Source organism: Agelaius tricolor, unplaced genomic scaffold (genome assembly GCF_023055355.1).
Source record: "Agelaius tricolor isolate 1412-34295 unplaced genomic scaffold, bAgeTri1.0.p SCAF_14, whole genome shotgun sequence".
Taxonomy (NCBI): Eukaryota; Metazoa; Chordata; class Aves; order Passeriformes; family Icteridae; genus Agelaius; species Agelaius tricolor.
Window position 1 is genome coordinate 21,216,444 of NW_027269274.1, and position 24,133 is coordinate 21,240,576.

At 39.8% G+C, this 24,133-nt stretch overlaps 1 protein-coding gene across 2 annotated transcripts in view; it reads right to left on the reverse strand.

The window, feature by feature from the left end:
- Positions 1-8,136: 8,136 nt before the first annotated feature.
- BICD2 (BICD cargo adaptor 2) overlaps positions 8,137-24,133 on the reverse strand; it is a 50,619-nt gene continuing 34,622 nt past the window's right edge. Inside the window, exons 4-8 of one of the 2 annotated variants that reach the window (XM_071440130.1) lie at positions 22,659-23,111; positions 20,650-21,669; positions 19,428-19,579; positions 13,320-13,530; positions 8,137-10,222 (exon numbers count right to left, since the gene is read on the reverse strand). In XM_071440130.1, coding sequence (XP_071296231.1) covers positions 10,217-10,222; positions 13,320-13,530; positions 19,428-19,579; positions 20,650-21,669; positions 22,659-23,111 — 1,842 coding nt within the window. In that variant the 3' untranslated portion in view covers positions 8,137-10,216. Of the gene's footprint in view, positions 13,531-19,427; positions 19,580-20,649; positions 21,670-22,658; positions 23,112-24,133 lie in introns of both variants that reach the window. The other variant, XM_071440129.1, reaches the window with a different exon arrangement.

Below are 24,133 nucleotides of genomic sequence, written 5' to 3' on the forward strand. Positions count from 1 at the left end.
CCGGATCGCATAATCCTTGGGGTGACCTTCATGTGCTTTTGCACATGACACTCTACGGCAAACACAGAGTTCCTTTGTGCACAGAGTCCTTATTTATAAATCTTGGAATTTTGATTGGAGTTTCTTCTCTTTCTGAAAAGACTATTTTTCATGTGAAAATTAAGATTTGAAGATTACTGTGACATCTTTTGAGTATTTGTGCAATCTCATTCTCATGAATTTGAGGCTGGGCCTTTGCACTTGCAGATAAAGCAGAACTGATTTATTTCTCATTTACAAGACTAAACCAGAAAATGCAATAAAACCAAATAAATTTTATGGGAGCACTGAAACTTATTCTGTTGCTTTTAAATTTGAAAAAAAAGTTTGAAAGAAATTATTGATCAAAGCTAGTTTTCAAGGGAAAATTTATTTAAGCCAAAACTCTACTGTGGTAGGGTTTGGGTTTTGTTTTAGTGATATCTTAGGCAATAGCAAGTCTATTCCTTATTCACCAACCCCTCTTACCACAACAGCCAAGAATCCAGAAGAAAAAAACCCACAGAACAATATACAGAAATAAGGAACTGCAGATAAAAGTAAAGCAGCCCTCCATTTGGGACACAGGTCCTGTGGCAGCTTTTAAACTCTGACATGAGATTTTTATAGCAGAGTGGAATAGTATTTTAGCTGCACATCATGAAGTAATTGAACATAAATATTTACTGGGGCTTGAATGTTAATTTTTCTTAGCAATGAGCATTTCCAATCCTGGACTTTCTAATATCACTAGTATTCTTTATACACTGACTTCACAGTTTGGTTTTTTTTTTCATTTAAATTGATTCAGATATTTCTAAGGTAATACACCTCTGAGTTATTATTTGGGCTCTCTGAAAGCAGAATTAGGTTCATACAACAGGTAATGAATGATCAGTGCACCACCTGTTTTAGGAGCCTGATCTTCACAACTGAAAATGTCCTCTATGTCCAAGGAGGGCACAAGAGCCATTTTTCACCTTTTCAATGCTGGGCTGGGGAAAACAGTAATCCTGTTGCCATTGCTTGACAAAAAAACAATGAGCTACAATACAAGAGTGGTGGATTCATTCACTTCTGTCTCTGGGGTATAAAATGAGGGTGGATCATTAGGGGACTCATAATATGCTGACCAGAAAGACTATACTTGATGTGTGACTGTCCTCACCGGAGAGGATGATGAGGATGAGGAAGTGTTGCTGACCACTAGCTAACAGCCAATATGTGTGAGAGATACCAGAATCCTCACCTGTTCAGTCGGTGTCTTTCCGTTTATTGGATGTTACCAGAATACCAGGGCTGAACTCATGACAGAGCACAGTAGCATTATAGAAACTTCTGTGTATAGATTAGGTTCTGTTTACTGTGGGTTTGCATTATATTTTGGATTACTTAAAGCTGTAGACTTGTCAGATGTGCACATTAATTTGCAGCAGTGGGGGTGAACTCAGTGACCCAGAAGATCCTTTCAGGTCCATGCTCATAATTTATTCTTGTATCACATTATAAAGTAAATGAGGAGCTATAGCTTGTCACCATTCAATTGAACACTTTTAAACAACACTGACTTTTGTGTTACCTTCAAAAACAAGATGTGCTTTAAGAATTGAATCATGCATCAAGGGTGATGGGTTTCACAGTCAATGACTTTCAGGAACACAAATCTCATTATTCAAAAGGAAAAAGCACAGAGGTAAGTAAGTGCTTTTAACAATGAGCAAATTAGAGTTAAGCCCTTTCAGAAATTAAATAATCTAAAGGGCATTGCAGATTTTGCCCAAGATTTTCAGCACCCTGAAATCAGCCAAACTGAGGTTCTGTCAGATTGCTGCTTTGATTAGAAAGGTAGTAAAACTGGACTCTCTGTCAAACAGGAGAGGTAAATACTCTTTTTTCCTGAGCACCACTAGATTAGAAATTTACTCCAGAAATGTTGATTTCTAATACATGCCATAGTGGTCTGGCAGACATAAGGTATAGCTTTTAAACAGAAAGAGGGAATTTCAGCACTTGATTTTTGTCACCCTAGTCACTGTTAATCTGGGTTCAGAAACAAACAGTGACTCATTTTGAATTCTGATAAAAGAGTTCTCATCTCTTTTTTTTGTTACTCTATGTACAATTCATCAATTATGGAATCACTCCATTACTGAAGGGTGACCCAGCAAATTAGCTGAAGCCAAAATATTTAGTAAAACTTAACTCTAAAAAAAAAAACCCAAAGCAAAATGGTTAGTACTATGTTTCTGTAATCTATTATTAAATTATCCAGAATACAGATGTATGCTTTCTGAAAACAGATTCTCTATGACTTTTCATGAAACTACGCAAAGGTCCTCATAAAGTTTCACACCAGCCATCATCTATTGCTCTTCTCACAGATGTGGCTGGTCTATGTGTTACCAGGATCTTGGTGATTTCAATAGTGTCATGAGCTATTCAAGCATCCCAGGGTGATCACCACATTCCTGCCCAGCCTGGGCTAGGCTTGGCAGAGTCATAAAGCAGAGGCGGAGGGAAAGGTCTACATACAGCTCCTGCCCTGCAATGACATGCCTGTTTTCTGTCACATGGGAGATATAAATTATATAAATTATATAAAGCCTGAACTTCCTTGAAAGTTACAATCTGTGGATTTTTAGCCAAAGCACTTTTATTTCTAGATATTTATCTCCCAAAATATATACTAGATTTAGTTTTTACCTTGTGTAGACATTTTGGATATACTTAATAGACAGGAGATGTTAGACTGTTTGTCTTCATACCTATATTTTCTTAGCTGTCACTATGATGAGCCAAGGCAGGCTTTAAGTAGTGTGGTCTTCACTAGCAATCCATTTGTGAGGCTTAAATACCTTTCCACCAGCAGCAATTTTCCACCATATGACTTCACTCACAAGTAAAAAAATACAATTGGAGATGAACTGAAGATCCAAGAGTGGAGTTTCTGGTGGAGTTCCTTCAAATCTCTGAGAGAAATCAAATCTTACCAGGAGTGCTATTAGCCTTTAATTGTTGGTTAAATAATAGAATTATTTGCTACTTTTCATGTAGCAGGTTTGTCTGCTAGTGAGAAATTACACCAATTTTCACAGCTATGCCACTGGGACTTATTGTAGTTTCCACATCAGCTCTTGGCAGCAAAACTGCCTAAACTAATGAAACTAGGCGTGTATGCAGTGTGTATGTGGCCACGCTATTTATTACATAATGAGATTCTTGATTGATTTCAATAATTTTAGCTTTTTCCTCTCTGTACAATAGGATGATATCTGCTGCAGGACCCTCAGCATTGCCTGCCTGGTTTCTTACCTTTCACAAAGTCCCCCTGCAAGCTGGCAACGCCAGTGAGTGGTGAGCTATGTGGAAGTGCTCACTTATAGGTAGCCACATCTCCCAGCCTGGCCTCTGGCTGCTGGACTCAGCTGGGTCAAACCTTGGCCATGCTGATTGAAGCAGTGGTCTCAGACTTGGGGTTATGGATGGGCAAAGTGGAAGGTGCAGACCAAACTCTCAGTGGTTGCCAACTACTCTGTCAAACCTGTGACCTAACACAGCTGAAGACAGCTTTTGCTGCCCCAACCCATTTCTGCTAGGCACTGAAATTAACAAGCAGTTAATTTGTGCAGTGTTCTATGCCCAACGGATCCTGCACAAGCCCAGAACAGTTATGTGAGACACGGACAAATGGTGAATACTCAGGAAGTGAACTGGTTTACCAGAGCAATAAAAATAAAAATTAAAAACAAAACAAAACAAAACAAACCCACCAAAACAAAAACTTCTTCACAATTGTGGTTCCATTTATTGTCTCTCATGTGACTCAGGGTAATCACCTGCAGCACTGGTATCCATCCATAAAGCTTCATACCCCTGAGCTGCCAAGCCAGTGACTCGCTCAAAGTGCAAGCAATATATCTGAGGTGAGCTGTACAAAACCACAGGTAACCATGGCAAACCTGAACAAAAGGGAGAAGGGCAGGGGTGAAGGGGAGAATTCTTGAGACAAAAGTCAAATCTCTTAGTGTAGAAGTGTGACCAGCTTTGATCTGCTCTCAGCTCCCATTTTCCTTGAAGAAGCAGAGGGTCCTGTGAATTGATGAGTCCTGCTGGCTGGTGCTGCCTGGCCCTGCCTGGCTCTCTCTGGACCTGTCTGGCTCTGTCAGGCCCTGCCTGGCCCTGTCTGGCTCTCTCTGTCTCTCTCTGGTGCTGTCTGGCACTGCCATCTCGTGTTCTTTGCCAGAACTGCTTCCTGATTCCACACAGCTGCCAATAATTATATTTTGCATGTTCAGGCATAAGGGCCACATCCCTTTTATGTTTCTTACTAATCTTCAATTCCCACCACGGATTCTCCTCCCTTCATGTAGAACACAGTCAATGTTATTTCTCCAAGCTGACTTCCAAAGGGAGTTGCTCTGGACATTCAGCAACTGGGTAATAATGTGTACTGGTGAGAGCTGGTAGCTAGGGAATTCTGTCCACTTGGAGAAAAACAAAACCACAAGGAACTTACTTTTACAAACTGAATCTTATTTTTGAGACTTGTTACTAAACAACCTCTTGATTACCAGCTAAAAAGAATTAATGCTTTTCCCATCTTAATAAGGCAGGGTAATTTTAGGATACTCCTTAGAGCCAGGTAAGATCACATGATAAAACCTCCCTCCAACACTGTGCATGGCATGTCAGCACTGCTTCCTGGTGGAGACAGCTGACTGCTAAACAGGAGAGAGGCTTCTGCACCAGCTCCAGGGCTCTGGATACATGGCTCAATGAAGGTTTTTTGTTCATCTGGTAACAGAAGGAAGCTGATGATTCACTGCTGGATCAAGTATTTCATTCTTTATCCCTTGATAAAGCTTTGAGGTGCATTCATTTGAATTCCAGGGTAGAAGCCACAGAGGAAATAAAGCTAAGCAACATTTGAGATTGGTAGAAGCTGCCTGAATGTTTAGTCAACATAATTAGAAATAACTGTCATAGTTAGTACCAGTCTCACCGCCTGAAATTAAAGGGAAATTGTTTGTTATTACAGAACTGACAAATTGAGTTTTTTCACTAAATGTGAGTTAGCATGCGTCTGAATGCTGAGACAATGTTAAACTGAAAACTTCTGTGTAAAAAATAGGGAGTAAGGTTTTGTGGAGAAGATATAAAAGAAATTACGTCAAGCAATATGAAGAAGCATATAGTTAAATGAATTGTTTCTTATTCTCTCCTTAAAAATGAAGGATTGTAATTCCTCAAATAGATTACTGTTTGAAAAGCAGAAATGATCAGTTTCAAAAAAAAACCTTAAATGCTATTGAGAATGGATCATGTGATTGCTAGTGAGAATTTATTTTTACAAGTTTCACTCTTTTAACATTTTTTCTTCCTCTTATGATTGCTTTAAAACTATATACTAAATCATCAGTATGGAAGTTTCTCCTGCCTGTTAAGCCTGCTACAGTATTTTAGCCTAGCACATTCAGAGCCCAACTGTCCACCTGCTGACATTTCTTTTAAAAGTAACATCAGAGATGCTTCAAATACATAAAATTGTTCAAAATTCTTGCAATGTAAAGATAGTCACAAGGGTAGATATTTGGCTATATACAGTGTACTTCTAATATGACACGATTCAGTCAAAAGCCACAGTATTTGGGAGTTCTACCCTGAAAGTAATTTTCAGCTCAGTTAAATTCTTATTCTCATGAGGCTGATGGGAGGTCTGGACATGCACTACTAACTCACTTCAGCCTGCCTTAAACTCACCTCATTTACATCTAGCTAACTCAAGCTTTGCTCATGTATGTAACTTTCAACTGCAAGCAACACATTACACACATTGTCCTGGTTAGATATCAGTATAGATTTGATCTAAATTTTAAAATTTTTCTCAGGTTTTCTCCAACACAGTCACAAAAATCAGCTTTCATTACACTGCTCCCACTCAGTGTATTACCTTTGCTTCAGAAATACTCTAGAATCAGATCCAGCTTGTTAGTTGGCTTTCTTGGGCTTTTTGAGTTTTTTAAACAGTTGCTGGACCTAGGGCATTTTACAACCCTTTCACTTGATAACTATCAAACCTGATGGCTTAGTTCAGGAGCAGTGTGTCCCAAAGTGACAGGGCTGGGTAAGGTAAGGGGCAGATCAGCTCTCAGGTTACCTCTGAGATACCAGTAAGGATAAGAAAAAACATCCTCTCCTCAGCTGTGATTACTTCCTTCTTGGGGAAACTTGCATTTGCACTGGGAAGCAGTATCCTCCCCTCCTTTCCTGGGAAAGGACAGATGAAGCTATCTTTTGAGTGGTTTGAATGATTTTCCCAACAATGACTAATGAATGTTTGCTTGAAACTTTGATAAACATTCAAAATAACACTCAAAAATAACAACACACTCAGAATAATCACATTAACTAGCACTTTGCTAAATTATGAGCTCCCAGAGGTGATCTTTTTTGTTTTTAATTGTTTCTTCAAAGTTCTTGGATGCAAAAACCCCTTTTCCTGATCCTGTAGGTCCATCTACTATATCAGCCTTTAAAAATCACAAGAATGTGAATATATTTTTTAAACTCTAACTACTGTAATTATTTGTCTAGCCAAATTTCCCACGTTATCTAGGTGGATCTCCAAAAAGCACCTCAGTCTTAATCTTCATCCCATGAAACCAGGTACCTGGGAACTTCCAGGTCTCTGATCTTTAGGCATCTCAGTACATCCAGAAATCTGCCCTGTTCCTCTTTTGGGAAGTGAGCAACTTGTTTTCAAGCCTCACTTGCAAGAAACAAAGAATCACTGGTGGATTACTGTCTCCACAGCAAGCAGGAGTGTGACATTTGCTGGCAGATTCCTCTCCCAGAGACTTAACTCCAGCCACATCTGCAGCTGGAATGCTGAACCCACCCTCCATCTCTGCAGAGGCAACTTTTCCCCCAGGGCTTAGGGAGGGGATTTTTCTACACAGAAGAGAGTCAAAAAAATGAATGTTTTCATAAATAGCCATTCACTAGACAACTTTTTAATGTAAATACTCTCCTTTGACAGTTTTCTCATTTTCTTTCTTACTAAAGCATTCTTGAATCCTGTTTTACTGTTTCACAGGTCTGCTCTCACATGCATGCAGATGGATTTACATGTTTCTTCTGCAGATTATCCTGCAGGTAAAGCTCCTGTTATAGAAAATGCAGACCTCTACAATCAGGGCAAGTGTTCCAGCACACATGCTCTGCTAGTTCATCGCGTACCACTGAACAAGTGTTTTCAATGCCCAAGGAAAAACTGGCATCTTGCGCTCCAGCTATAATTTATGTTGATGAGCTGGTGTCATGCAGCTGACTGCTACCAGATAGAGAAACAACCAGCAGAATGGTTCTGAGAATCCTACCTGGGGGCACAAGAGTTGTTAAACTAGAGTATAAAACTATATTGAATGTTTCTAGGGGACAACATGAAGTCACTGCTCCAGGAATATCTTTGTATTGATGGCGCAAACCTCAGCCTTGCCTTCAGAATTTTGGCATTCTCTTTCAGGGGCTTTTTGTGAGTTTGTTTGCTAAGTCTACTGGACAAACATCAACTTAATGGATTTTCACTGAATCCCTGACTGGTTGGACGGGACTTTAAAGACCATCTTGTTTCTCCCCCCACCATGAGCAGGGACATCTCCCACAAGACCAGGGTGCTCAGGGAACACTGCCAAGCCAGGAAATACTTCCAGGGAAGCGTTCAGGGCCAGGCTGGATGGGGCCCTAACAGTACATGAGTATTTTGGAGAGTATATGAGAAATTAAGATGCAATTTCAGGATGAATTGCCAACACTGATACCATAGTTCTACCCTTAGTTTCCCTGTACAAGTGTTTGCAAGGGTGTTCAGTGACACACATTAAACCAGTCGGATCCAGGCCAAAACTAACCCATGAAGATGCCACGGAATAGGAGAGGATGGTGTTTCCTGAACATGAGCACAAATAATTAATTTTCTAGTTCTGCAGAAAACTTGATGTGACGTATTCAGTTTCTTTCAGATAAAAATTAGTATTTATTTGGCCCCTGGCTGAAAATCCCCTCAGCCAACTACTTAAACCAGCACCTTCTTAAACCACAAAACCAACAGGCAGAATACACAATTCTTTTTGTCTTTTATTGCTCCTGCCAATGTGACTACCTTTACGCAGGCACATTGCTTTCCTAGATTAAAAACTGTTTTATTAATCTGGAAGCAGTGTTTTGACCTCCACTCCTCTTCCTAAGGTTATCCAATTAACATAGTTATCATTTTAAGAAGCATAACTTTTTTGTTTTTCAGGTCTGTGTAAAGGTTACTTGGCAAGAATACATGCACAGGACGTTAAATGGAGACCAACCCACCACTAAAAGGTAATGCACATGGAACATAATACAGTACTTTGACATAATTTCAAATAAATACCCACATACAAATGTAGTAATTTTAAATGCAACAATATTTCTTATGAATCAATAGTGTAACAGAAGATGGAAATATAAGTCCCCACATCTAGGAATAATTTTGCTTTTTCCAGCAAACAGAAATCTTCTCTGCACTTTCAATATTAATTCAATTTGTACTTTTTTTGAGAAGTGGGAGGGCTCCCCTCCAGCAAGTACCAATTAAATCATCCACATGAGCCTCACCAAGCCATTGAGAACCTGGCATGGCTTGTTGATGAGCTTCTCTCTTTCTGTTTGCTGAAATCACAATTAGATACAACATGCAAAGGAGATCCCAATGTGCTGTGGTTCACATATGCACACAAGTGCCGTGGCTCCTGCCCCCACCACCGCCCACAAGTGAGCAACATTCCTGACACATTCCCAGACTGATACCATAAATGTGGCCATATACTGCTCATCTGCTCAAGATGAGTCCATCTGGCTCCCAAAGTGTAGTCATGTTTGTTCAGGTTTGTGGTTTTGATTTTTTCCCGTCTACACCCCAAATTTGCAAGGATTTGCATGATGAAATATCATTGACTAACAGAATTTTTTACAATGCCTTGAATATATAAACTCTATAGTAAGCCTACCATTAAAAATGTGCGAAATGGGAGTTCACTTTGCACTTATTGCTCCACATCTTTAACAAATTCCAAACCAGCCATTCCATTCCTCCTAAGTGACAGGACTTAACCTACGCTACTCTAAGAGTCTCCTTTCAAATTATCAAAGGCACTACTGGCAATAATGAGTGACAGAAAGGCGCTGACAGATAACACCCTATCACTGACCACTTTAGAATTTTTCTTTCTAAATGTACCATAATTTGGCACAATAAAATGAAAAAGTAACAAAACAATTCCAATTTGGAATTTAACTGGTATAGTTGTATAAAATTCTGTTAATCGATAATACTTCAACTTCCTAAAACCCAGGAATTCTGGAATTTATATGTAATACTACTTATTTAATATTTTTCAAGTGCCTATTACTGTTTTAACCAGAGCAAAATCAAGTTTTCTTCTTGTTACATTGAACTATTCCTAAGAATAATAATACAATATGAAAAAAACCCCAGAATTGGAATACCCTGGATTTCTTAATGAACATGGCAGTTAAAAAAATCAGTAATTTAAACATATAAAGCATAACATTTTAATAAAAAAAAAAGATGCTGAAGCACAGCACATAGTTCAGCAGAGCTCCTGCTTTTTGTTGAAACTCTTTTCTAATCACAATCTAGAGCCCCCCCCCCCCCCAAATCTCTGCCACATGCTGATATATAATTCATAAGTCACAAGTTTCAAATTGGAGAGAGACTATGAGCACAAACCACTGCATTTATATAAACCTTCTACATAAGGAATTAAAGAAGCTAAAGAAAAATATCAAAAGTGCACAGGTTTAACAATCAGGTAAAAAATGAGCATCTGCAATGAAGTAAATTCCCCCATCCAAGATTTCTAGGACAGCACAGACTAATATGGTGAGGATTACATTTGAAGTAGGTTTCTTCAGCACTTGTAAGGTTTCTTACTGCAGCAGCATTTATAGGTAAAGCTTGTTTGTTTTATAGCTTCAGGCAGAAAGGGAAGGTTTCAGGTAGTATATAGGAAAAGGTGTTTTCAAAAGTTAGGATCAGGTCAGTGGTTTCCATTCTGTGTGCAATGGGCCACCACTCTGAACCAGAGTGAGGAGGGCTAAGAAATGTGTTGCACTGTTGGAAAGGCCTTCTCCAGGGACTACTCTACAGCTGAAAAATGGAAAAATAAAATAGCATTAGGAAAAAAAAAATCAGTGTTTATTTCTCAATCAACTGAAAACGTAACCCCATCCATGTGCTGCACAGGCAGGTTAGTTGGCTGAGGGTCTGTTATCTGGCTGGGGGAACAGCAGCCACTCCAGCTCGCAGATGCCTTTCCAGTGGGTGAACAAGGCTTTGTGGGGTCAGCCTGGAAGCAATAGCTTTGCAGAAAGAAGGATTCTTACAAGTACTGAATACAGCTTTGCTATTCGAGCATAAGTTAAAAGCAGTGAGTGTGCAAGAAATGTTTTCAGTGAAGCTTTAGGTTCTCCAGAAACATGCAGGTCAGAATATCATGCAGGCCTATGCAGAGAATCATTCAGAAGAGCCTGCTTGCAGAGGTAGGTGATGGCTTAAGGAATTTTCCATGCTTTACCCCAACCCATTGAGACTAATATGAAAGACTTACAGTAAATGAACATCTCAAGAAATTGTTAATCAAGAATTAAAAGACTCAGTCTTAAATATTACCTAGAAATACAAACGGTAGGATCAAGTCACTTTACACCATTCCTCAGTTCTTTTTCTGACAGGATAAACCATAACAGTGATAGACTCAAACAGCAGGCTGGCTGTTAAGGTTTTTTAAATATTTGCAGAAATGACTGAAGATGGAAATGATCACTAAGGCTATTGGGCTAATAGCAAAACTGCTCACACTTGGAACTGACAGAAGGAGCCAAGCCTGAAAGCAATAGTCACTGTCTGGTAACACTAGAATTGTTACAGAAAATTCCAACTAATTCAAAGAAAAAACTAACAATGCATTCAATTAGTTTCTCCAGTTTACCTTTTTGCCATCAGTATTTTGCAAAAGTACTGTCACTAGAGACATGGAAGCAGTGAAAACTGTGTTAAAGCTCCCTACTATGGTGGAAGCAGAATTGTAACTGAGTCTATTAGAGCAGAGAAAGTTAGCATTCAAAAGCCTGCTTTCATGATGTATTAAATTGTACTTAATGTAGGAGTGAGAAGAATAAAGGCCTTTTGGAAGATTGTGCAGCAAAGAGAAAAGCAGGATTGAAAATTATAAAAGGTATCTCTTCTAAAATATCAAGCCTGCTATTTAGCGATATTAAAGCTCAAATTCAGGAGAATTCAGTATTTTCTAAAAGAAGTAGTAACAGACACACAGGGCCTACTTTCTAAAACCAGAACTGAAATTTCTTTAAGCCCCAAGCAGTCATGTTTTAGAAATGTATTAGAATTTAATCACTTGAGGTTTTTTGATTCTTCTCAAGATCATTAGATGAAATTCTGGCTCTGGGCTGCAGTATTTCCATGGTTCCCAGCTTTGAAGCAAAGTTACATTTGTTTAAAATCTCACTGTAGTAATTTAGACTTTCCCCCAACATGCCTAAAAATATCTGGGAAGCCAAAATTTCCCATGGTTTCTCCTCAGTGGGAAAACCAGCATGCTCTTATTAGCTTCTGTTAGCATTGCGTGTGCATGGGCAGCACACGGAGCAAGCTGGGAGCAAGGACAGGGACAGGCAGGGGAGCACAAGCACAGCACAGGGTTAGAATGGCTTTGGGAATCATGCACTCACCAGCACAGGCTCACATTTCTTTTAGTAACACTACGGGCATACAAAAGTATTTGAAAGAGTACAAAATGAACAGGGCTTTACATTAAAATAAAGTCTGAGGCTAGGCACTTCAAACTCCGGGTTAAACAAAGAACTGTGCCTTTCTGTGCTCCACAAATTTTCCACAATTTTAGAAGCAACATTTTCAATCTTTTTCTGTTATGTAGGCACCAATTAGAAAGTACACTTCTATACTGTCAAACTTATTGTAATTAAGTGGGTGGAAAGGCCCCTTAAAAGTTCAGTATCAGACAAAGGTTTATTCATTTTTAAAGATTAATATGTGCACTAAGCTACTTCATAAATCACTATTAGCAGGATGATCTGGATCAATTTCCTGTGCCTCTAATGTAGAGCCCTGTGAAACACATGGCTTGCATATGGGATGCAGTATCTTCCGTGTACTTAAAAAAATGATCAGAGCTCTGAAATGCTACCTATTTATGTTAATACTGAGAGCTGAGAAAAACTGTTTGTGACCAACAATGCTAGACCATAGTCACATTAATTCTACACATACATATTGTGTGGCTACTTTCCCGCAAAGGGTATCTCAGATGGGTTCTTTCCAAAGTGTTATGCTTGCAAGGTGCAACATAAGACCACACAGAACCTTTCAGGACATAACTTCTTAAAGTGGAACTGTCTACCAGGTAGAATCCCAATTATTAATATTTTAAATTTTGTATCAGATGGAGTTAATATTGCATATTTTTAATATAAATGTGCAAGTTTCTTCTTATTATCCCTCTCAAGAGAGGGATGCAGAGTGTCCCCAATGTACCTGGTTTTGTTTTAGCTTTTATAGCCTATAAAAGCTTTAGGACTTTGGTTAGTGGTGATACAACAGCAAGTATTTAACATCCACTACCACAGGCAAATTAAGTTTGACTCCAGTTTCCAAATGCTCTGAATTCTGGAGACAGCTCTAATTTTAACCTTTGTTTTTCACCACTTAGGCCACAGTAACAAAGAAGGTTTTCCGTTTGTTTCTGCCTATGAAAGCATTTATTGAAGTATGCTGCAACCCTGGAGAAGGGATCACATTTGTGCTATACAAACTACAGTAAGTAACACCAGATACATACTCTATCAGGCGTACTCTTAACACTTACCATAAACAGCAAACCCCAGATATGCTAATTGTGGAAAAAGCTAACAGGTTTCCACTATTAACTTGTTAATAGCATCCCCATACTTATGCATTAGTTACAGTTAGGACCACTGTAATACATTTGTATTACCTGGTTCAACAACACACTAGTACGAGTCAACTCATTGTGACATTAGATATCGGGGATTTACGCTGACAGTTACAGCATAAAATAAGATGCAGAATATGGTTTTTCTAGACATGTGTCCTAGTCACAACAGATTTTATATTTCTCACTACAGAACACCTGGTTGTTCAGGGCAGATCCTTCAGACCTGTCCCCACAGGACCGAATGGGACTTACACTGGGGTTACTGCCCTTGGCTTTGGAGGCAGACTTTGTGCGCACCCTTTTGGACTGCTCGTGGTCCAGTTCCAAATGTTCCAGGCGCTGGGTCAAGGCCAGTTTCTGTTGGATAGCCATCCGAAGCAAGGAGTTCAGAGTCTTCTTCTCATCCTCAGCTGCTGCAAGTTGCCGCTGCATTTCATCCAGCTGTGTGACATACTCATCACATCTGCAATGAAATACATTAATCTTTAGCAATACTGGTTCCATTATAAACACCTTCCAACATAAGCCCTTGTGTCCAGCCTATATAGCAGTGATAGCTTTGCAGCTGCTTATATACACACCCTTGAACAGGAACTTCAACTAAACTTGTAGAAAACCACAACTACTTCTCACTGGGGTTCTAAGAATCCCACACTCAGCACTTCATGTTTGTGGTTTTCAAGATGGTGTATAATTAACAACCTCCTTAGAGAGAGGGAGTGTGGAGCCTGATGTATCTGTACTCATGTCTGAATGTCAGTGAGATGTCCTCCCACAGCAAGTAGACCCCATGCAGTCATACTGCTTTTGTCTGTGTTTACAGAGTGGTTCTAAGCTTCAGGCTGGAAAGGGTCTGAGGACAGCAACAGGAGCGTTGTGAAATGGCCACCTGAACTGTGCTGTTACTTTACACAAAGTCCAAGTAAGAAATCTTCAGTGGTGACTGAACAGCACTATTAAAAACAAGCATCCTTCAGAATTCTACTTTAACCTACTCTGATTATGCTGTAAGTAGTGGCTGTCTTCTCAATAGCAAGTGGCCTTTATTTAATTGTTCTCACCATCAAAATCAATTTTAGAACAATTAAAGGAACTGTGTTAGTGGGAAGGCTGTGACAAAGCTATATGAATGCCTCAAGCTGTTCCATCTACAGTCATTGTCACTGAGTCTGGAAGCTGCTTAACTTAAAAAATTAAAGTCTACCTGTAGGTCCATATAGAGACAACATTTATGCATATGGATAGACAAGTAAATATTCATAGGTACCAGCTGGAATTTACCATCTGCAAAGTACAACTTCTTCATAAAAGCAGAAATATCAGCAGAGAATTTCCTTTAAATTTTGAAATGGAAAAGCTCCTGACTTAAAGGGACAGTTATCCTTAGGTAATATAAAGCAGACTGCAAAAAAACCCACCACAAAACAAAAACGCATTGATATGCAGATTCATCAGCTGTGCTTATGCTATCAAACTCTAGTCTCCCTTACTTTAAACAGCAGGATTAGGCCTATATGCCTAATTATATTTGCTCGGGAATATAAATAGGAAAAAAAAATCCAGATTTTTATTTTTGAATACATAGAGATGTTAAATAGCAACTCAGTAATATGAACATATAGTTCATATGCATGAACTAAAACTGCACTGCAGCTTTACAGACCAGGAAGTTTGGGTGAGTTTGGGGCCCCCACATGCACAGGAATCTGTCCCCTTGCCTCTCTGGGCATCCTGCTCTGGAGTTCCTCACAGCCTCTCCCACACTATGCAGCCCAGGAGAATCCAGTATGTGAGGGGTCTTTCTTAAAAAAAAAAAACAAAAAAAACCCCAAAACAACAAATAACCAAACCCAGGAACCTTAAACTTGTTGGAACACCAACACCTGCCCTTCTCAGGGTGGTCAGATGGACTTATACCAACTGCTACACTCCAGGGAGTGGAAGCCAGACTCTGGGCCAGATCTTGTCCCATTGACCCATTTCAGCTCTAGAGACAAAGTAAGATTGAAACAGCCCTGGGAAGTCTGAAAAGACTAAAATAATCTCGAAAGTGTAAGAGTCTTCCCCTCTGAGGGAAGGTGTCACCAGCTCCAGAAGGAGGTGTGGCCACAAAACTGAACAGCTCCCAGCCTCCTACTGACCCTGGGCCCTGCTGCTCCAGAGTGTCAGAGAGGTGTTTTCTACCCCTGGGGGTGGGAGCAAGACACAGGCTAAAGATTTCTGGGAGGACAGAGAGGCTGTTGGGTTTCACCCTAGCTTTCAAACTCACTCATGACATCTGAGGTGAAAAGCAAGGTCTGGTTATATTAGAAGTGACCTTTCTGCTATCTTTTCTGTGCACACCTTGAACCTGATTCCTTCCAAGCTCCACTACTGCAAACCAGGGGGATGCCCAGAACAGCATTACCAATTCCTTGAGAAATGAAATGTGATTGCTTCAGCAAAATATGATCTGGCACTGGAGTGACCTGTCCCTGTTCCCCTTGTTCATGCTCAGTATTATAGTTCCAAAAGATTTGGGACATATAAAAAATATGCAGAGGTTCCCCCCGCTCTCTTCCAGCTTCTTTCTTGTGAATTAAAACATATCCACATTTTGGTACAGAATACAAAGTTAATGTAGCCCCTAAACTTGCAGCTCAGTGAAACAGCGCCAAGATTGCTGCTGTCTTGATTTGTCATGCAGCAGAGAAGTGTTAATCCAGGCCAGCTAAAGCAAGGGGAAGAGAACTCTTCACCGCCATCCCATTTGGAACAAAAAGAGATAAGGAAGAGAAAACCAAACCATTGCAGTAAAGCAGAGCAGGGACTTCCCACACCATCTTACTTATGTTCTGGTATCACTCCTGCCTCTTGACCAAGTACAGCCAGTTGTGCCAAAGCCAATGGCTGACTGGCCTTTCTAGGCCTGGCATCTAGCCTAGAAAGCAGTGAAGTCTTTCCCATGTGAGCCAAGCTGTAATTAAAGCCAGGATTTTGACTCTAAAAGATTATTGTAGCAAGTCATTATCTCACAGAGCTTCCTGTTAGCACAGAAATTTAGAACATCAACTTACTGTCCCTAGAAATTACAAGGTATTCACTATTTCAAATACCTAAATTGATTGCTTGGTTTTTTTGTTTTCCATAGAACTCTATTTGGGGAGTTTTTCCTTTCTTCCCCACAAAAAGGGAAGTGTTGTCAGTAGCATATGTGCAGCTGCAGTTTGTAACTGTACCTGAGCAACCATTTTCTTCTATAGAAGAGATGACTGGGGAGAAGCAGGAGCATTAACTACTCTGCCTACACACCATCCTGCACCCTGAACCTGCTTTCCTGATTCTTTAATCCAAAAGGAATCATATAGCCGCAAACTCAAACCTTGTCCTGGTGCAAGCATGGCTGTCCTGGGTCAAGGAACATCACACTGTACAAAGCACAGCAATCATTTACTGGAACAAGGGGATAAGAAGTTTTCTAGAAGTGGCTGTAGATGTTGCACACAGAGGTGGACTGGGATCTGCACTGCTTTCTTCCTTCATGCTGCTCACTGACTCTCAATTTCATTTTCCCAAAAAAACCCAAACCAAAACCCAGCAATGTTGCCTCCCTAATCATCTAGGACGACACAGGCTCTGGACCTGATTTAGATGGTGACAGCAGCAGCTATGGCAGCATATCTTTGTGACCTGTGTATTTTTACTGCTTTGACAGAACAATAAGGGTCCTTCCCCTTTTACCATTCCATTTGTCATGTGCTAGGCTACTTCCCAGCTATATATTCAATAAAATCAGAACAGATGTCTTTCTTTTAAGAACACCTTTGAAAGAAGATCATTTGGCTTTCAGGTTTTTAGGAAGAATGTGAAATTAGTATCAGCCTGCTTTCACACATTTGCAGCTTTAAGTAGATAGTGAACACAAGGCTCTGATTCTGCCCATTTTCTTAGTACTGGTAATTAACAACAACAAAAAAAAGAAGCTTAAGGAAACATCAACTAGATTTTTAAAAACAACACCAGCTATATACAAATATATACACCAAGAAAATAAACATCCTGAGTGTTAAATATAATGATGAGAAATAAAAACTATATCTTCTAAAACTCTTTGAAGCCAAACTATTGAAAAACCTAACTTGGCATTTTCCAAAGCTGCATACCACTGCTTCCCACAAACATTGGTTTGGCCTTAGTTCAACAGACCAGTTTATGTAAGGGTCAGCATGTAATAGTTTTAATACCATTTATATGTAAATTCATTAGTAAATCAAGCCCTGTTCCAGAAGAAAAAAAAAAGAAAAGAAAAAGTGATGTAACCAAATGCACCTGGGCATACCCATATTTTTCCCCTCTTCCCTGCAATCAATGAAGACCACATGACAACTTCCAAGAAAACATGACAGGTGACTCAACAGTGACTGAAGGAGGAACTAGAGAGAAGCATCAACTACTTCTACCTCGAGAGATTAAACTGTCAACCCACTAAGGAAATTCAAACATGCAGGATTAAAATCACAATTTCTCAGCTTTATTAAAAACTGGGAAACGTATTAGCAGAGACACAGTTAAAATGAGATGAAAATGAGCACTGACTGCATTCAGCTGTAAGAGATCAGCCACCTGCTGTTTCTAACTCAATCTTTATATTAGAAATTAATAGTAAAGACAGATTTTTAACACCTTCCCCCCACCTTTTCCTTACCAAGGCTCTAATTCCAAGCTCTTCAGCTCTCCCCACCCCACACCACCCAAGCCGTGCATGTGCTTTGCTTTTTACATCATACAAGCACTGACCCTTTCTATGAATTGTCAAACATAACCAGGACTTGTGAATCTAAACCATGGAGACAAATAATTGTTGCTGCAGTAATCTCCTGTATTTTAAAGTAACTCACTTTCCACTTTGATTAAAACCAAAAGGGCAGACAAACTGCCAAACAAGAGCTGGCACAGTGTACTGTGAGGAGCTCTCTGCACACCATTATTATTTCACAAGAATGCATCCTGTGGTTCACTCTCTTAGCAGCAGGGTTCAAGCAGAGCACCAGGAACATGGGAAGGTGATGTGGACATAGACACTTCAACAAATCTCTGGAAGAAGACTTTTACAACCCAGGTCCAGGGCCTATCTACAAAAGGCACCTTCACCAAGGTTGAATGTCAACATATGCAGCACTACATTTTAGTTCTCAGACACAGAGTCTAGAGCAGGCACCTCAGTGCTGTAAATGTGTGTGCACAGCATCATTTATGGGGTTTTGTAGCATGCCCATTGGATAGTGAAATGCCTTTGCCCTGCCTCGACATCTCCTTGCTTTCACAGGGATGCTGACAGCCCAGACCTTTTTTAGTCTCTAGATGCCATTCATCACCTCCAGATCTAGCACCAGGAAAAGGAGGTAAATGCTTTTATTCCCTTTCTGGAAATGCTCAAAGTCACATCTTCTGTGTCTAGCTTTTCTGAATATTAATGAGGAATAGCTGAGAGAACTGGGTTTATTTAGTCTTGTCAAGAAGAGGCTAGGGGGGATCTCATCACTCTCTACAACTGCTGGAGAGGCAGTAGTGAGGTGGGGCCAGTTTCTTCTGCTGTGCCTGCAGTGAGAGGATCACAGGAAATGGCCTTGAGCTGAGACAGGGGAGATTCAGAGTAGGTATTAAAAAACTGTTTTCACTGTTCAGGTGGCCAGGCATTGGAATAGGCTGCCCAGGAAGGTGGTGGAGTCATCCTCCCTGGAGGTGTTCAAAAAGCATCTGGATGCAGTGCTGGGTGATGTGGGTTAGAGGTTAAATGGTAGTGCTGGGTGGACAGCTGGACTTGATGATCTTAAAGATCTCTCCCAAACTTGATGATTTAGTGATTCCATGTATCACACCATAAAGCACAACTAAGAAGCAGAAGCAAGTTCCAAAGACAAAGCAATCAAATCATCTGACACAGGTCAGTGAAACAACAGATGCCAATTTCAGGATGGACAGCCTAAGAATACCAGGATGTTTGCAACATCTTTACCTTTTCCTAGATCATCAAGGTAAAGCAGAGTCCCATCTTCAGTGTAGAATAAATGCTCATTTTCCATTGTTAAATGTCACTCCTTCTCAGAGCTAATCACCTCAAGAACCAGGGAAAACAGGTAATCTCCCAACCAACTTGAATAAATACTGCCACAACAGCTTTATGTTTTGTAGCAGCACACTATAGCCACACATGTTCCTCATGAACAGGAGCATATCACAGACACACACACACACTGCAAGCAATGATCTTGGGAAGAAGCACCTACTGCTTCACTCTCTGCATTGTGGATGAGAAGGATGTTCAACTCTTCCCCACACAAGCAAGGAATTAAATTTTGTGGAGTTCATTATATTTGTTACCTTGTAGCAAACATAGCTCTCAGGGAAGAGAAGGTGGCAGCATCCTCCTTCAAAGCCTTCAGCTCATTTCGCAGCTTCATCATGGTCTCTGTAACCATTGCTTTCTCATTCTCATACTTGCTTTTTAAGTTGGCAAGGGCTACTTCTGCAGTCTGTTGTTACCAGGGAGAACAGAAACATAACATTTAATGAAACTCTTTATCAAATGGCTGGCTTAAAGATTTTTAATCACTATTCACAAAATGAAACATTTACTTTGTACTGGAATGTTAAACTTGTGGTGAACCTATCTTGTACAGATAAAATAAAATTTCATTTCTGAACACTGGGAACAGACATAGTCATCTCTTACTCCCATTAACCATGCAGCAGCATTAAGGAAGTTACAGAATATAGATGTAGTGAAACCTATCTACTAGCAACACAAAGGAACAAAACAATCTGCTTAGTATCTCAATACTTAAATGCATTTGTCAATCACTAGCGCAGTTCCCTCTTATAGCATCTTACTTATCTTACATTTGGGACACCTTTATTAAAATGTGCAAAAGAAAACTTAATGTGTTTATTTCATTCTTAAACAACACCACTAGTAGTTCAGTAGACTAAACTACCTTTTCTTTTGAGACCATTTAAATTTAAGCATAGAGAAGAAGATGAAGCATGTCACGTGGTGCTTCAATGGCAGTTTTTTTCACCTGCTGCACTGCTAATGTTGTTGAATGTCCAATCCCCAAAGACTATTTTTACCTTTCACCTCTGTTCTTTTGACCACATTCTTATATCACATTCTCATTTTGGAAGGCTCTCTTTTATTTTGGAGTTTGAGAGAGAACAATACTTAAATTTCAGAACTCTTTTAAGGGTAACTACTAGAATTCTTTCAAGTAGAAAATAAGATTATCTCCATTTTAGGTGTCCTACATTAAATATAACCTAATCTAATACAGACAGACAGTAGATTGAAGCTACCTTAACCTTATAAAAGTCTCAGGAGTACGTGAGAAGCTGAAGTCAATTAAAGCCCCAGTGCTCATCTTTAGATGGGACAGCTGGGTTCCTCTAATGGAACAGCCAGCTTCAGCCTCAGACTAGCAAAATAACAGCAATGAAAGCCCCACAGAACTGAGGGAATGGCAGAATGAATTACAAGAAAAATTTTCTTTTGCTTATGACCTAGTTGCCTAACATTGTAACCTTCAAACCTCTAAGACCTGGTTACCTGTTTGTTGGCTTTCAGCACAGTTCTCAGAGTTGCTATCTGTTCCCTCTTGGTGCTCAGCAAGGATTTCAGCTTCAGGATTTCTTCCATAAGAGCTTCCTTGTCTTTGTCCACCACTGGGCCAAGCTCTTGAGTAGCAACGCGCTGCCTGGACAGCTCAGTTGTTCTGTCCACAGCAGCCTGCAGGTGCTTGATCTGATCCCGAATTATAGCAATCAAGTTGTAAATGTTCATTGGTTCCTTCCGAGGATCTGACACAGGGGATGGAAGAGATGACACCGGGGATGGGCTGCTGTCACCACTTCCATTCTCTGCCTTTCCCAGCTCAATAGTTAACAGCCCTTTAGAAAGAAGAATGGGAGACCTTCTTCCCTTGGCCTCTGGACTACTGCGTCCACCTTTACCTTCCTTGTAGTAGTCCAGCATCACTCTGTTTGGAGTTTCATTGTTGCACATGCAGACATGGTGGTACAAATTGGCCAGCTCTTCACTGAAGGTGACTAGTTCATCTTGAGCCACGCTGAGGCTGCCCTGTGTTTCTCCAGCGACATCACTGACCTTCTTCAGTTCCTTCTCCAGCCTGGCCATCTGTTCTCTATCATGCCTACTGGACTTTTCCAGTGAGGTGATCTTTTCAGTGAGAGCTTGGCTCTCAGTCTCATATCTACTCTTCTCTTCCTCATACTTAGACTCACATTCTTTGTATTTTGCCTTCAAATTTTTGAGCTCTTCCTTCAGGTCAGTAATTTCTGCCACAGCCACTTTGTACTTGCATTCCAGGATCTCTGGCCCATTGATGTCAACTTCATAATAGTCTCCATCTTCATGGCTATCTCGGTCCTTCTCATTATCAAGGGCAGACTGACGCTCCTTACTGGCCTGGAGCTTCTTCATGGCATTCAGATTTTCAGTGAGCCTGCCAATTTTCTCATGCTGCTCTGAGAGGGCCCCCCGTGTATTTTCCAGCTGCTTCTGAGATTCCTGCAGCGTTGTTAACAAGTTAACCTTCTCTCTTTCCATCTGAAATGCAGGAACATAGACATCTATGTTAAGGGAATTGTATCACTTAAATGGTTTTTACTCTAAGAGACAGCAACTTAGCCAACAGTCCATATGGTTACAGAAATTCAATCACTTGCACATTATAGGAAAGTCTCCACAATGTATTCTAAAATTATCTCCAGTTACAGTGTTCATTACCAATTTTTTCTTATCTCCTCGTCAAAATGCACATTTTTACACATTTATTCCCTAGGTGATGGTCTCATTGTGAAAACTTCCTTTCAGTTAACAACAAGCTAAAGTTTATTGCTATCTTCTAAATTATCAAATAAATTCTAGAAAACACCGAGTTACTCTTTGGTGAAAGCTTGGAACTTCATGAAAGACTCAGAAATACCAAAACCTTTTCAAGTTTTTCCTCTTAAATTTCTCATTTTTAAAAATTCTGACAGCTTTTTGCATAAGGGCTTTTTCTTACGGAACATAATTTAAAACACGTCTGACAAAATATTAGTAGGAAACAGAAAAGTGCACCTTGTTCTAAGCTCTCCAACCTCCTAATTGCACAAATATAGCACAGAAATGCTTGGTGCTGATTAAGACTTTATGCTCTTTGAACTAATTACAGAAAATATGAGTACAAAACTTCTTTTGATGAAGGTGATTGGAGTAACTCTCAATTTTGAAACAAACCACTATTGTTCTCGGTAGTGACATAATGAAGTAGACACAGCAAGTATTGCACAGGAGATGCATTAGAACTTTCCACCAAGGAAAGGACATGACTGCCAACTCCATTGCATTAAAAACAAAAAAGAAAGGAAAAGAAAAAAAGCTGTGGTTTTTCACTGACAAACATTTAACATCCTCAAATTCTAAACCAATTAAAGCCTTTAAAAATACACTATAAACAGTACCATGTGAGATACCGAAAAGACTGAAATTACATCCCAAACGAACTTTAGGAGCTATTTGGAAGTACACAGCTTTTTAGGAAACCCATTTACCTGCACAAGCTGCTGTTTCAGCTTCTGGATTTCAGAAATGTTTAATTCACTCAGAAGATCTGAAACCAGACTTGGGGCTGGAGGGAAGCTTTCATTTTTCTTGGGCGTTGAAGTATTGTTTTTACCATTGCTGAGTTTGCTGAGGCAGTTTTGTTCAAACCCATTCATGATTTCATCATTATTGGGCTCTGTGGCTTCATCGCTGAACTTCAGCCCATCCAAAGAGATGTTTAAATGGCTGTTGTACATGGAATCATTGATGTTCATGTAGTGAGACAGCTCCTTCCGAAGGTTGTTCTTCTGCTCCCGCTCTGTCTTCAGTGTTTCCAAGGCCTCCTCAAGTTGGCGCTCAGAGATCTCCTTCAGCCGGATGGCATCTTCCAGCTGGCTATTGAGAAACTCGGTTTCCTCTTCCAGCCTTTTGATTTCATGTTTCAAGCCTTCAAACTCCACCTGGAGATACGCAAAGTGGGGGGAAATCTCTGATGAAAATGTCTGCCTGGGAGGCACCAAGTCATTTTGCTTTTGAATGCTTGATATCACTTAAATATTGTAGAAATAGAATACTTTTTTCATTTCTGGAGTCTAGTTTTAGCACTATGACTGTAAACATGGCTTATGTAATTTACCTTCACAGAGACTACAGAATAAATTCACTAAGCAAACTGTCAAATGAGCTTGTCTATTCCAGCTCAATCAGGACAGGTGGGAGATACAGTGTGTCTGATACAGAAGCATCCAAAAACAGTCTTTCCTAGCTCTACATGCAAACATTTGTTCGATTAAAAAATTCCCTGGCCAGACTTCCCACAAAGTTAAGCTTCACATTTCCAAAACTGGCATGATAAAGGTACACTTTGACACTCTGCTTCACTGCCATTCAAATACACACCACTGGGTTAAAACTGTGATTAAGCTCTGCTTTGATACATTCAAATTAAAATGCTTTAACATTTCTCTCATTATCATTTCAGCACATCTTGAAAGGGCTACAATTCAGATTCTACATTTCAGATCCACATTGATGAGTTTGATGGCATGCTATCTATCATGTCTAGTACTGCACTTTTCTAAATCTTTCTTGCACTGAAATTATGTACACAAACAATTCATGTAAAATTTTTAATCACTTGGGAGTAGCAGGGAGGAAGCAAACAAAGAATATTATTCTTTACTCTGAAAGAAGGGAACTCATACCATATGATATCTCCCATTATTTATTTTTTGCCAATTGCTAAATAAATTTTAGATGTCAACATAGAGCAAGCTGGGAGTGGGGACCACACCCAACTTACAAACCAGGAATCAAGTATGTTAATTCAGTGTTGCCTGGGAAAACTTGATGGCTGCTTCTAGTTGCATGAGTAACTAGAATAATTAAAAACTAGAATAATTAAAAGTTCATCAAGTAGGATTAGGACACGGTAGAAAATTAATCCACTGCCATGAAAAGAACAAGCTCTTGGTTCTGCATA